Raw genomic sequence first — 13281 nt, forward strand, 5'->3', positions numbered from 1 at the left:
CCAATGTCATAAAACAATATGTGTACTGACTGTTTAATGAGAAACTATTTGTTCTGTAAACCTTCACCTAAAGTACAATAAAAAAAATTAAACAAAACAAAACAATACTGAGCAAAGAACACAGGAAAATACACAGAGTATGATTCCATTTATACGAAATTCAAATGTAGGCAAAACCAAACGTTGTTTAAGGATAAATACAGATGTAGTCAAAGTGTAAAGAAAAGCAACGAAATGACTAACGTAATATTCAGGACAGCAATTACGTCTGGATGGGGAGGGTAGAGGGATAAGATGGGAGAGCTTCAAAGCAATAAGTGTTCTCTTTCTTAAGCTATATGATGGGTATACAGTGTTAGCCTTATTTTATTCTTTAAATTAACTAGTTCTCAATTTTATATAAGGAGCCCTAGTGGTGCAACAGTTAAGTGCTCAGCTGCTAACCGAAATGTCGGCAGTTCAAACCACCAGCCACTCTGTGGAAGAAAGATGTGGCAGTCTGCTTCTGTAAAGATTACAGCCTTGGAAATCCTATGGGGCAGTTCTACTCTGTCCTATAGGGCTGCTATAAGTAGGAATTGACTTGACGGCACACAACAAATGTTATATACTTATGTATAATCCACTTAAAATAAAAAAATTTAAAGAAGAAAACAAATGATGCTTCAACCACATCTTAGATCTGAATCAATATCTGCCAGGACTTGGTGGGGTGGGGGTGATTCAGGCCTATGCAAAGGCATTGTCTGGGAAACAAATTCATTCTGGCTAGAGAATAAAAAAGTAGGAAAGAAGCAGGAGATGAAGCTAGAGGCAGGAAAGCTATGAAACTCTGTCCTTGTGCCTATAGGCAATGAGAAGCACTGACAACTTTTAAGTAGGAAGTGATTAACATGATCAGATTTGTCTTAAAAAGATAACTTTGAAGACAATGTATAGGATGGACTTGGGAGGTACAAGCTGGGAAGCGGGGAGACCGGCAGAGTGAAGCGCGAGATTCAGGCAGGGCATCTGGCAGGGAGGTCGGAGAAGAGACTGTAACTGTGTTCTACTTGTCCCTACAGCCCCAGCACCTAGCCGTGAGGACTGGGCAGACATTTCCTTCCACTCTTGACTCGGTCCTTAAGCTAAAGAAAGACAGTGATTTTGACTGGAGGCGAGGACGAGTACACAGACATGTGCAGTTACATGCAGGGAGCATAGAGTTGAGGCAAACATTAAGGGAAGTTCACCCTTGAAGGCCTCATTTTTTGTAAACAGGTTTTTCCCCACCCTTTTTAAGTGTACAATTCAATGAACTTTTGTATATTTAGAGTCGTATAGTCATGACCACAATCTAATTTTAGAAGATTTCCATCACCCGAAAAAGAACCCTCATGCTGAAGTCCTCTTTTTCTGGGTGAAGTAGGCAAGGCTATCAGTACAGACTTAAGGGGGTGGAACCTAGATCAAAGAGAGTAATGAAAGCTGACAACAGGCAAGGAATCAGAGACCAAGGGTACAGGCAAGCAAGGGATGCTTGCTACTAGCCTCCCTTCTTGAAGTGTGTCTCTCATGTTGAACAAAAAATATATCTTAGCTTTTAGATTACCTATGCAAAGTGTTAATTCACTACCTTGTAGGTAAAGAAAATCCAATGACATTACCTGATTCTTGCCTCTCATCATACATACAACAATCTGAGAAACCTTTTGATAAATTCTTAACTTATCCATTAAAGCAGCTGACTCACAAATTCAACCTAATGCCTCAGAACACAAAATAATTCAGCTCTGCAAAACTGGTTTATCAAAGAAACTCCCAAAACAAGGGTACTGTGTTCAAACTGGTACACTTCTCTGGAGTCACTTCACAAAAAATTAGCAGGCCTAACTTGGACAATGTTGAAAGAATCTAGTACTTAAAATAAAAGTCTCCAGGCAAATTCCAATCTGCCATTATATATATATATATATAAAAAAAATAGTACCTTGTTCCTTTTTCTTGTTTGACTCCTCTTTTACTTCTTTAATTATTTTAAACCATTATTTTATGACCTATATACAGTGGCTGCAACAATGGGCTCAAACATAGCAACGATTGTGAGGATGGCAGAGGACCAGGCAGTGTTTCATTCTGTTGTACATGGGGTCGCTATCAGTTGGAACCGACTTGATGGCATCTAACAACCTATATTCTATTATTTAAAGCTCTTGGAGGCCACTTCTGCTGTTTGATGCTTGAGCTAACTTGCATTCATGGTGGATTGGCTCCACCTGTGCTTTACAATTGTTGGACTTTATCGTTTTTTTTAATCTTTTTTTTATTTTTTCCCATACAAAAATTTATACATACATTGTTATGTGACCCTAATTGCTTTCCCCATACTGTGATAGCACACTCCTCCTTTCCACCCGATTCCCCATGTCCATTCAACCAGATCCTAACCCTCTCTGCCTTCCCATCTCACCTCCGGACAGAAGCTGCCCATTTAGTCTCCTGTATCTACTTAAGCTAAGAGGCACACTCCTCATGAGTATCACTTTATGTCCCACAGTCCAGTCCAATCCCTGTCTGAAGAGTTGGCCTCAGAAACTGCTTTAGTTCTGGGCTGACAGAGAATATGGGGTCCATGCTTTCTGGGGTTCCACCAGTCTCAGTCAGACCATTAAGTCTGGTCTTCTGACTAGAATTTGAGTTCTGCACCCCACCTTTCTCCTGCTTCATCAGGGACTCTCTGTTTGTGTTCCCCGTCAGGGTGGTCATTGGTGGTAGCCGGGCACCATCTAGTTTTTCCGGTCTCAGGCTGCTGAAGTCTCTGGTTTATGTGGTCCTTTCTTTCTCTTGGGCTAATACTTTCCCTGTTTCTTTGGTGTTCTTCATTCTCCTTTACTCTGGCTGGCTGGGACCAACTGATGCATCTTAGATTGCCGCCTGCAAGTTTTTAAGACCCCAGACACCACTCACCAAAGTAGGATGCAGAACATTTTCTTAATAAGCTTTGTTATGCCAATAGACATAAATGTCCCCTGAAAGCATGGTCCCCAGACCCCTACCCCTGCTACTCTGTCCCTCAAAGTGTTTGATTGTTTTCAGGAAACTTCTTAGCTTTGGTTTTGGACTTCATGTTTGAGGAGACTGTGGGAGTACTCCCTCGCTTTGGCTTTTGCTAAGGGTGTGTCCTGCCAGAGAGGTTTTACATTTAAGTCCGCTAGGCACCACAGAGGTCACACCAGCCTGGGACCAGGTTTTATGTTCATTTCCTGGCCTGGGGCTTCTGGGAACTCGCAGGTAATATCAATTTGAGCCCCAACCCCACCTGAAGGTGGCTCTGTGATTAAGAATTCCTTGGGAGCCATCCCCACTTCCAACACATACCCCGACGCACCCAAAGCCCAAGCTTCCTTTGTCTCCCTTTGTGGGTGGGCCAATGGTTTTATGCTCTATCCTCTCACTCAGGCACAGCCCTTTCAGGTCCCCAGCTTTATAAGGAGGTATCAGTTCCAACTCCCCATTTCAGGGAGCCGAAGGTCTCACTTCCACTCTCCTGGTTACCAAACTGGCAGATGTCCCTCGGACAGCCTGCTTACTACAGCTTCCAGATTCCTCTTTTTCATTTGTCCTTAAGAATTTTCCAAACGTTAAAAGGAGAAACCATGTACAGAGAGGAGAGGGGATATATGGAACTCTCTGTACTTCCTGCACAATTTTTTGGTAAACCTAAAACTACTCTAAAAAAGTCTACTAAAAAAATTTTCCCTTACTTTCTTGAGAGCTCAACTATGCACTCAAAAAGGTGTTTGTTATTTTGTATTCAGCATTTCTAAATGTTTTATGGTAGGAAAATTTTGAGTGGTCTAGCCTGCCATGCTTTCCTAAACAGAGTTCCTTCTACTCCAATTCAATTTAGAATGGAACAATCTCAAATCAGTCATCTCTAGATTATCTTGAACAGGTGTTATCTTTGACCTTCTTTTTCCAAGTCCTACGCTGCTCTCAGTAAAACTGAGCAGGCTGCAAATGGGTGCAAAGAGGAGTGCGTATATTCAGAGTCCACAGAAGGGGTCAACACTGCCAACACCCTGATTTTGGACTTCTAGCCTCCAGAACTGTAAAGGAATAAATCTCTGTTGTCTTAAGCAAAAAAACAAAACAAAACAAAAAACCAAAAAAAAAAAAAGAGAAATGTATATAAATGATTAGGTACCTGACTGCAAGTGACTAAAGCCAACCATAAAAAATGCTGTTGGCCACACAATGTTTTGGAGCATCTACACCACTGCTTTTTCATAACCCCTTGGATATGATGAAGCTACCTGCATATATGTATGCACGCATGTGTACACACACACAGATGTGTTTCACCATGGCCTATGACCCTGCAAATGCTTAAAATCAAAGCAAAATCCATACCAGAAAAGTGTAGAAGTAAATCGAATTACAAAAAGGTGTACACACAGGATTCAAGAAAATGAGGGACTGTGCCACAAAGACAATGTATTTCCTATTTGAATTCTCTTATCAGCTTTGACAGATTTACTTTTATCCCTAACTCGAATTCTTGCATCACCTGGTTACAAGGCCAAAGAACTGAGTATCACTGGTAAAATACACCTGGGGCTTACTCACGTATCCTATGTGAATAAGAAACATATGTTTTAATTGTAATTGTTTCTCAGATTTCCTGACTGCTTGTTCATGTCATCCATGGGTGATATAGGATTCAGTTTTTTTTTTTTTTAAAAAAAGTTAATTTTACAATTTTAAAGCAGGATCTAAAGATGTACTCACCATATGTTTTGCCTCAAGGATAGTCCTTGTCTTTCTCACAAGGGATGTGTCAAATGATTTGACAGTCACCAACTCTACCACTGCATTTCCACCATAAAGATTGTACATGTCATCTGCAAACTAAAAATTTATTTATTAACATTATTATGAATCTCAAATCCAGACTGGTTAAATTATTTGTAAAGCTTCAGTGCAGCTACAAGAACACAGTTACCTACTGGCTCACGAAATACACTATGCCTTAAAAAAGACAAGTCTTAAAGGTATTGATTATGTTAAGATATTCGGAAAAGTGTCAAGCTTCAACGCATATTCAAATGTTCAAAATAGAATTACTTGAAGAAGAAACTGAACTTTGGGCATTACACTGGGGGAAGGGCAATGAAGAAATTTTCCTAAGTGGTTTTTGGTTTATCACAAACATCTACAAAGAGTTAAATATGGAGCCTCACTGAAGAGTTTTAGGCGAATACTTCCAAGGGCAGAGAAAAACTAGCATTTATTATGCATCTACTCAGTGCCTGGAACTGTGCTAGGTGTTTTACTTAGATTATCTCATTTAATTCTTAAAGAACCTCAATAAAATTGAATTTTAAAATGAGTCAGCACACAGGCACTGCCATACTTGCTGATGAGAGGTTAGAACCACCATTCCAGAGAACAATTTGGCAATACATGGTAAGACATTTTAAAATGATTTCTAAATTGTATATTCCACTTTTAAGAAGGCTGTTTACTAAAGTTCAGGGGCGATGACCAGGGCATGACCACAGAGCCTGACATAGGACAAACCTCTTTTTGTCCATCCCTCTTAAGATGGAGGGGGAGGAAGGGTTGGGGAGCCTTGGTGATCTTTGGTTCTCAGCCACATGAAGTAATTAAATAAAGAAATCTCACCAGCAGAGAGCTAAAACTCCCTGAAAAGACTACTGAAAAGCCCTCCTAAACCTCTGTCTCACTGCTCATTAACTTAGTTTGGCAAGGACAGAGGGAGTCTGTTTCTCCTGATCTTTAGCCAATACAATAGCACTCTACAAATACCAAGCATTTCCCAGTCTTCTGATTCCTACAAAAATCCAGGTTAAAGTAAGCTGGTCCAGCCACCAATGAAAGCACATGCAGCAACCCCATGCACACCCTGACCACCAAGGCTCTCTACTCCCTCAACATTCCTGCTAAAAGAACCTTCTGCTCAGCACAGTGAATGCACAAATAAAGGCATAAAAGCCTATTTGTATGAAGTCAAAGGTTATCAAAGACTCAAAGGAAGAAAGAGTTAATGAAAAATTAGCTGTTTTCAAAAAAAAAATTAAATTATTCAGGACTTAAGGATCATAATTCTATCTTAAACAGAGTTATCATATGACCTAGCAATTCCACTCCTAGGGATATACTCAAGACAAGTAAAACATGTGTTCACAAAAAAACTTGTACACGAATGTTCATAGCAGTATTATTCATAATAGCCAAAAAGTGGAAACAACCCAAATGTCCATCTGATGAATGAATAAACAAACTGTGATATATACATATAAAAACCAAAAACCCGTTGCTGTCGAGTCGATTCTGACTCATAGTGACCCTACAGGACAGAGAACTGCCCCACAGGGTTTCTAAGGAACAGCTAGTGGATTCGAACTGCCGACCTTTTGGTTAGCAACCCATCTCTTAACCACTGTGTCACCAAGGCTACTGTATATACATATAACAGAATAGTATTCAGCCATAAAAAAGGAATGAGGTACTGATACATGCTACAACATGGATAAACCTGGAAAACATGCTAAATGAAAGAAGCCAGGCATAAAAAGCCACATAGTTCATGATTCCATTTATGTGAAATGTCGAGACTAGGCAAATCCATAGAGATAGAAAGCAGATTAGTGGTGGCCAAGGCCTGGGGGTGAGCATGAGCATGAACAGGGGAATGGTACTAACAGGTACAGAGTTTCTTTTTGGGGTGTCAAAAAGTTCTAAAATTAGATTGTGGTGATGATTGTACAAATCTGTGAATATACTAACAACCACTGAATTGTACACTTTAAATGAGTGAAATGTATCATCTGTGAATTATAAAGGTATAAATGTGTATAACCTTTCTGGAGGGAAATTCGATAGTATGTACCAAAAGCCTTAAAACTGTTCACATCCTCTTACCCAATAATCTCCTTGTAAAAGTTTATCCCAAAGAAATATTCAGAGCAGAAGACAATGATTTATTTACTAGAATGGTCATTACAGTAAAATTTATAATAGTAAAATGTTAAAAAATAACCTAAATAACCAAAAATAATAGTTTCAGTAATATAGTGTATCCATTCATTAAGGAGCCCTGGTGGTGTGGGGCTGCTAACCAAAAGGTTGGTGGTTTGAATCCACCAGCTGCTCTGCAGGACAACAATGTGGCAGTCTGCTTTTGTAAAGATTACAGCCTTGGAAACCCTATGGGGCAGGGTCCTACAGGCTTGCTATGAGTCAGAATTGAGGCAAGGGATTTGGGGTTTTTTGTTTGTTTATATCCATTCGTTAATATTTATTGCCTTCATTAAAGAGTTCAGTTAAGTAAAAAATACTTTGCAGCACTGGAAAGTAATCATACAATGTTTTTATGTTAAACAAAAAAATAAACATTTATCATGCAAGAGTTACCAATCATTAATGCTGCCCCCTCCCAGCACTGTTGTTGCTGATGTTGGTTGCCATCGAATCAACTCTGACTCATGGCGACCCCATGTGTGCAGAGCAGAACTGCTCCACAGGGTTTTCAAGACTGTGACCTTTTGGAAACAGAGCGCCCAGGCCTGTCTTCTGAGGCCCCTCTAGGTAGGTGCACTTAACTGTTTGCGCCACCCAGAGCCCTTCTCCCAGCATTAGGCAGCGACAGCCCAACATACCCCTTTCACTCCATCCTTGGCCACTAAAATGATAATTTACCTTTTGCAGAGTCTCAACAAGGATCCTAGAAGCACCTCTGAATTGTTCAGAATCTTCCCCATAACGTTTCCCAATTTCATCCAAACCTGCCAGCTCCAGTGAATATAAATCAGGAGAATGATCCTTGGCTAGATGCTTATGTCGAGACAACTTAGGAGAAAAAAAAAGGTAGTGAATAAAGATGTCAAACACAGCCAGATGAAGTTTTACGCCTAACTAAACTAGGCTGAACAGAAGCACACCAGTGTGCCACAATACACAAATAGTCTAAAGTGGTGGCAAACTGCAGTGATTTAAAAGGGTGTTTTGGATAAAACAAATCCAACACAAATCTCATTTTTAGAAGGAGTTACAGGACTCCCTAAATATTTTTTTTAATTCCTCCATTTTAAAAACTTAGACATGAGCCAGAATATGAAAGGACAGATGGTTGGACCAGTTTGATCCCAGGAGAACACATGAGCTATCAGTGCCGAGAAAGCGGACACCTTCCACTGACCTCCCAGGCCGCCAGTACTCTGCCTCCTGACTCCCGGAACCAATTGTTGTTGCTGCTAGTTGCTGCTGAGTCAATTCCAATTCATGGTGATCCCATATATGCAGAGTAGAACTGCTCCATAGGGTTTTTAAGGCTGTGACCTTTTGGAAGCAGATCACCAGGCTTGTCTCCTGAGGTGCCTCTGGTTGGGTTCGAACCACCAACCTTTTGGCAAGTAGTCAAGTGCTCAACCGTTTACACCACCCAGGGACTCCCCCAGAACCAAAACCCGCTGAAAAAGTTTGGGAGAATATAGCAAACAGGTAAGTTCTTTTATTTGAGTCACAAGGATGATTTAAAAATAAAAATCATTCACCAAAAAAATACCTTCAGACAGATTTATTCCTTTCTTTGATGACCTGGTAGACAGCATTATTAGTCCAAGCTGTTACTTCTATTCTAGACCCCAGGATATAGATATAGGAATTAAGTCTTCATGTCTGACAGGACGTCAATGGCCAAGTTGAGACTATAGCCAGGGTGTCCCTACTCCTAGGCTTATATTCTTAGAGGATATACTCTCTCTCCTACAAGTAGAAATGCCAAATAATTTGACTATAACGTGAGTTCAAGAATTTTCAACAAAAGTGCTAATTTCTCAATTTCTATGGGATCATAAATCTACAGTATACTGAAGCAAACTTTTCAGTTGGCTTCACTATCATTCAAGAATTCTCTAGAAATGCCTTCTGGAACCAAAATAAATGGAACTGAAAAATTAGAGCAGCCTACTTACCAAACTTGAAATATCATGTAGCACTTGCAGTTCAGAAAGAAAGAGCAGGTCAACCTTTATAGAGCCAAAAGATTTTAAATATATATCAGAGATTTGTATTTGCCATTTATCAAGTAAGGCTCTGGATATTACAAATGTTAATCACATAAGTGAATTTATGGGACAACTGTCCTCCATTTGGTAGGTTCGTTTCAATTGAAAATGCATACAAAACATTGTTTCCTAACAAAAAGGTAATGGCCATTCCCTAGCACTTGTTACAACTCAATAGCTGTATTTTTTGAGAAAACTATTATAAAACATCCAAACTGTAAAGCGGTCTTCCCTCAGGTCACATCAGGATATTCTGACACAGTGCAATGAGGTCCTGCCAACAGCACAATTTCCTCACTGCCCTGGAACATTTTCCACACTGGAGAATAAAAGATGGTGGTCCTGGCCATCCATAGAAGTTAGAAGTGAGGCTGCCGCAAAGGTGCGGTGTCATGTGCTTAGGAGGGTGCATGGGCAGATACTGAAGCTGAAGGACAGGAGTCAAAAGTAGGGGTGGCTCCCGGCACTGTGCTATTAAGAGTGATTAGAAAAATGTGGCAAAATATCAGTAGCAGCAGTGATAATGGCTCCCACATTATCAGAATCTACACAGCTCCACCAGGTAGATACTGTGATTTCTGAGTTGTCTGGATTAATAGGTAGCAACCCTTGTGCTAGAAAGTAATACTACTTACGACAGCTGAACTCCCAAAAAGAGCCAGGGATTCATAAGAAAATTTCACTAAAGGGAAGAATTGACTCCAACAGTAAATTTGCCCAATTTTTCATTTTCTAAAATTTCCAGTTTGTTTAAAGTCAATAGCATAAGCAATGAGAAATTAGGAATGCTATGAATTCATTCATTCAATAACTGCACTACTTACCTCATTGTTCCTACTCAAAGAATTGAGGGGAAGTGAATTGAGAATGGAGTTTTCTTGAAACAGGCGATTACGGAGCTGTCGTAATGTTACTGAAAGGTCTTCAAAAACTGAGTTTGCCTTCCCCACCATATACACTCTCTGCAAGTTAAGAATCCAAATTTTAAATTACTCACATTCTACAGATGAATTCCAATATATAGAGAGGTCTGACAGCAATTTTCACAGTTAATTTTAAACTTTTATTAAATGATGACAATTTCTTTTTTAAGTATCTTAAAAACTAGATCACTTACTTCCTCACTAGGAGCCAGCTGCAAAACTACAGGAGTTTCTTCAGAAAACAAGGAATGAATGGAATTTGCAACGCTGTCGAGACTAAAAGGAACTGCCTGAAATTTAAAAGTAAGACCTTAATTATTATCTGAACCAAAGAGACAAGAAAAATCATTCAGATGGTAGTTAAAAAAAAAACAAGCAATAGCATTTTCTATGTAAATTCAAAAGACCCAAATCATTTCTAAACAAAGAGTCCTTTTTCCGGCACAAAAGATTAAACAGCCCCCTGGTGGGCCGACAAGCTCGTATCTCCCAATGTGTTAAGTGGGAAACAACTTGCTAACAATGAGGACACAACACTATCTAGCACAAACCCTCATTTTCTGGACGTCTTTCGTGTACTTTAAGCAATACATCTGATTTCAACATTGATTAAACGTGCCACACTGACTGTGTATCCCACAATCAAGTATTAACTTGCATTTAAGAGAAGATCATGTAATTAGTGGCTACCAGAGGTGAGCAGGAGGGGGAAATACAGAAGCATGCTGAGTTTCTGTTAAGGGTGATGAAAAAATTTGGGCACAAATAGTGGCTGCATAATATGGTGAACGTAAAAATGACTGAAATGGCAAATGTTTTCTTATACATATTTCATCACAGTAAAAAATTTAAAAACAACAACAAAATAGAGTTCTGAAGTATTAAAATTTAACTGAAAGAGAAACAGACATTGATTTTTCATTTCACATTGTAAAAAATGTTTATTAGCAAGATTTAGGGTTTGTCTTCAGACAGACTGAAGTCTCTTAAGAGACGTTTAAGTTATGTCACAAGAACAGTGAAGCCCTTATCTTAGGACCACATAGTGATATTATTAGACTGAAATAATCAACTGAGGTAAGACCTACTTTTTTTCTTAGAATTTTTAACTTAAAGTTTAACATACATATAATAAAAACGTGTTGCCATTGAGTTGATTCCGACTCATAACGACCCTATAGGACAGAGCAGAACTGCCCCACAGAGTTTCCAAGGAGCAGCTGGTGGATTCGAACTGCTGACCTTTTGGTTAGCAGCCATAACTCTTAACCACTGCACCACCAGAGCTCCATACATATAAGGGTGAACAAATCTTGGGGTAGAAGCTCAGTGAATTTTTACAAATAGATACACCCATATAACCCAACCAGATTAAGACACAGAACATTATCAGCACCCTAGAGGCTGCCCTACCCCTACCCCCACCACCTAGGGTAACAAAAATTCTAACTTCTACACCCCTAGATTAGTTTAGCCTTACATTATTTTTTTTATTGTTGTAGTTTAGATACAGTTTACAAGTTAGTCTCCCATACAAAAGATTATACATTGTTACGTGACCCTAACTGCTCCGATACTGTGACAGCATACTCCTCCTTTCCACCCCCGATTCCCCATGTCCATCCAACCAGCTCCTAACCCTCTCTGCCTTCCCATCTCACCTCCGGACAGAAGCAACCCATTTAGTCTCCTATATCTACTTGAGCTAAGAGGCACACTCCTCATGAGTATCACTTTATGTCCCACAGTCCAGTCCAATCTCTGTCTGAAGAGTTGGCCTCAAAAATTTAGTTCTGGGCTGACAGAGAATATGGGGGCCATGCTTTCTGGGGTTCCTCCAGTCTCAGTCAGACCATTAAGTCTGGTCTTCTGACTAGAGTTCTGCACTCCACCTTTCTCCTGCTCCATCCGGGACTCTCTGTTGTGTTCCCTGTCAGGGCGGTCATTGGTGGTAGCCGGGCACCATCTAGTTTTTCCGGTCTCAGGCTGATGAAGTCTCTGGTTTATGCCGCCCATTCTGTCTCTTGGGTTAATACCTTCCTTGTGTCTTTGGTGTTCTTCATTCTCCTTTACTCCAGGTGGTTGGGACCAATTGATGCATCTTAGGTGGCTGCTTGCAAGCTTTTAAGACCCCAGATGCCACTCACCAAAGTAGGATGCAGTACATTTTCTTAATAAGCTTTGTTATGCCAATTGACCTAGATGTCCCCTGAAAGCATGGTCCCCAGACCCCTACCCCTGCTACTCTGTCCCTCAAAGTGTTTGATTATTTTCAGGAAACTTCCTACCTTTGGTTTAGTTCAGTTGTCCTGACTTCCCCTGTAGCGTGTGCTGTCCCTCCCTTCACCTAAGATAATACTTGTCTACCATCTAGTTAGTGGATAACCCTCACCCTCCCTCCCCACCCTCGTAACCATCAAAGAATGTTGTTTCCTGTGTTTAAACCTTTTCTTGAGTTCTCATAATAGTGGTCTTACACAATATTTGTCCTTCTGTGACTGACTAAATTCACTCAGCATAATGACTTCCAGATACCTCCATGTTATAAGATGTTCCACGGCTTCATCGTTGTTCTTTATCACTGCGTAGTAGTCCATTGTGTGGATATACCATAATTTGTTTATCCATTTGTCCATTGATGGGCACCTAGGTTGTTTCCATCTTTTTGCTATTGTGAACAGTGCTGCAACGAACATGGGCGTGCATGTATCTATTCATGTGACGACTCTTATTTCTCTAGGATATATTCCAAGGAGCAGGATAGCTGGATCGTATGGTACTTCTAGTTCTAGCTTTTTAAGGAAGCACCAAATCGATTTCCAAAGTGGCTGTACCATTTTACATTCCCACCAACAGTGTAGAAGTGTTCCAGTCTCCCCACAACCTCTCCAACATTTATAATTTTGTTTTTTGGATTAATGTTAGCCTTGTTGGGGTGAGATGATATCTCATTGTAGTTTTGATTTTCATCTCTCTAATGGCTAACGATCGTGAGCATTTCTTCATGTGTCTGTCAGCTGCCTGAATATCTACTCTGGCGAAGTGCCTGTTCATAACCTTTGCCCATTTTTTAACTGGGTTGTCTTTCTGTTGCTGAGGTTTTGCAGTATCTTGTAGATTTCAGAGATTAGATGCTGATCGGATTTGTTGTAGCCAAAAATTTTTTTTTTCCGTCTGTAGGTTGTCTTTTTACTCTTTCGGTAAAGTCATTTGATGAGCATGAGTGTTTGACTTTTAGAAGCTCCCAGTTATCTAGTCTCTCTTCTAGTGCTTGTGCATTGTTACTT

The 13281-nt window shown here is 40.0% G+C and overlaps 1 protein-coding gene across 1 annotated transcript in view; it reads right to left on the reverse strand.

The window, feature by feature from the left end:
* ATP6AP2 (ATPase H+ transporting accessory protein 2) overlaps positions 1–13281 on the reverse strand; it is a 34581-nt gene that overhangs the window by 3723 nt on the left and 17577 nt on the right. The window contains exons 4-8 of the mRNA XM_004376930.2: positions 10189–10284; positions 9896–10033; positions 8979–9032; positions 7705–7854; positions 4771–4890 (exon numbers count right to left, since the gene is read on the reverse strand). Coding sequence (XP_004376987.1) covers positions 4771–4890; positions 7705–7854; positions 8979–9032; positions 9896–10033; positions 10189–10284 — 558 coding nt within the window. The remainder of the gene's footprint in view (positions 1–4770; positions 4891–7704; positions 7855–8978; positions 9033–9895; positions 10034–10188; positions 10285–13281) is intronic.

Source organism: Trichechus manatus, unplaced genomic scaffold, assembly GCF_000243295.1.
Source record: "Trichechus manatus latirostris isolate Lorelei unplaced genomic scaffold, TriManLat1.0 scaffold00046, whole genome shotgun sequence".
NCBI classification, from domain to species: domain Eukaryota; kingdom Metazoa; phylum Chordata; class Mammalia; order Sirenia; family Trichechidae; genus Trichechus; species Trichechus manatus.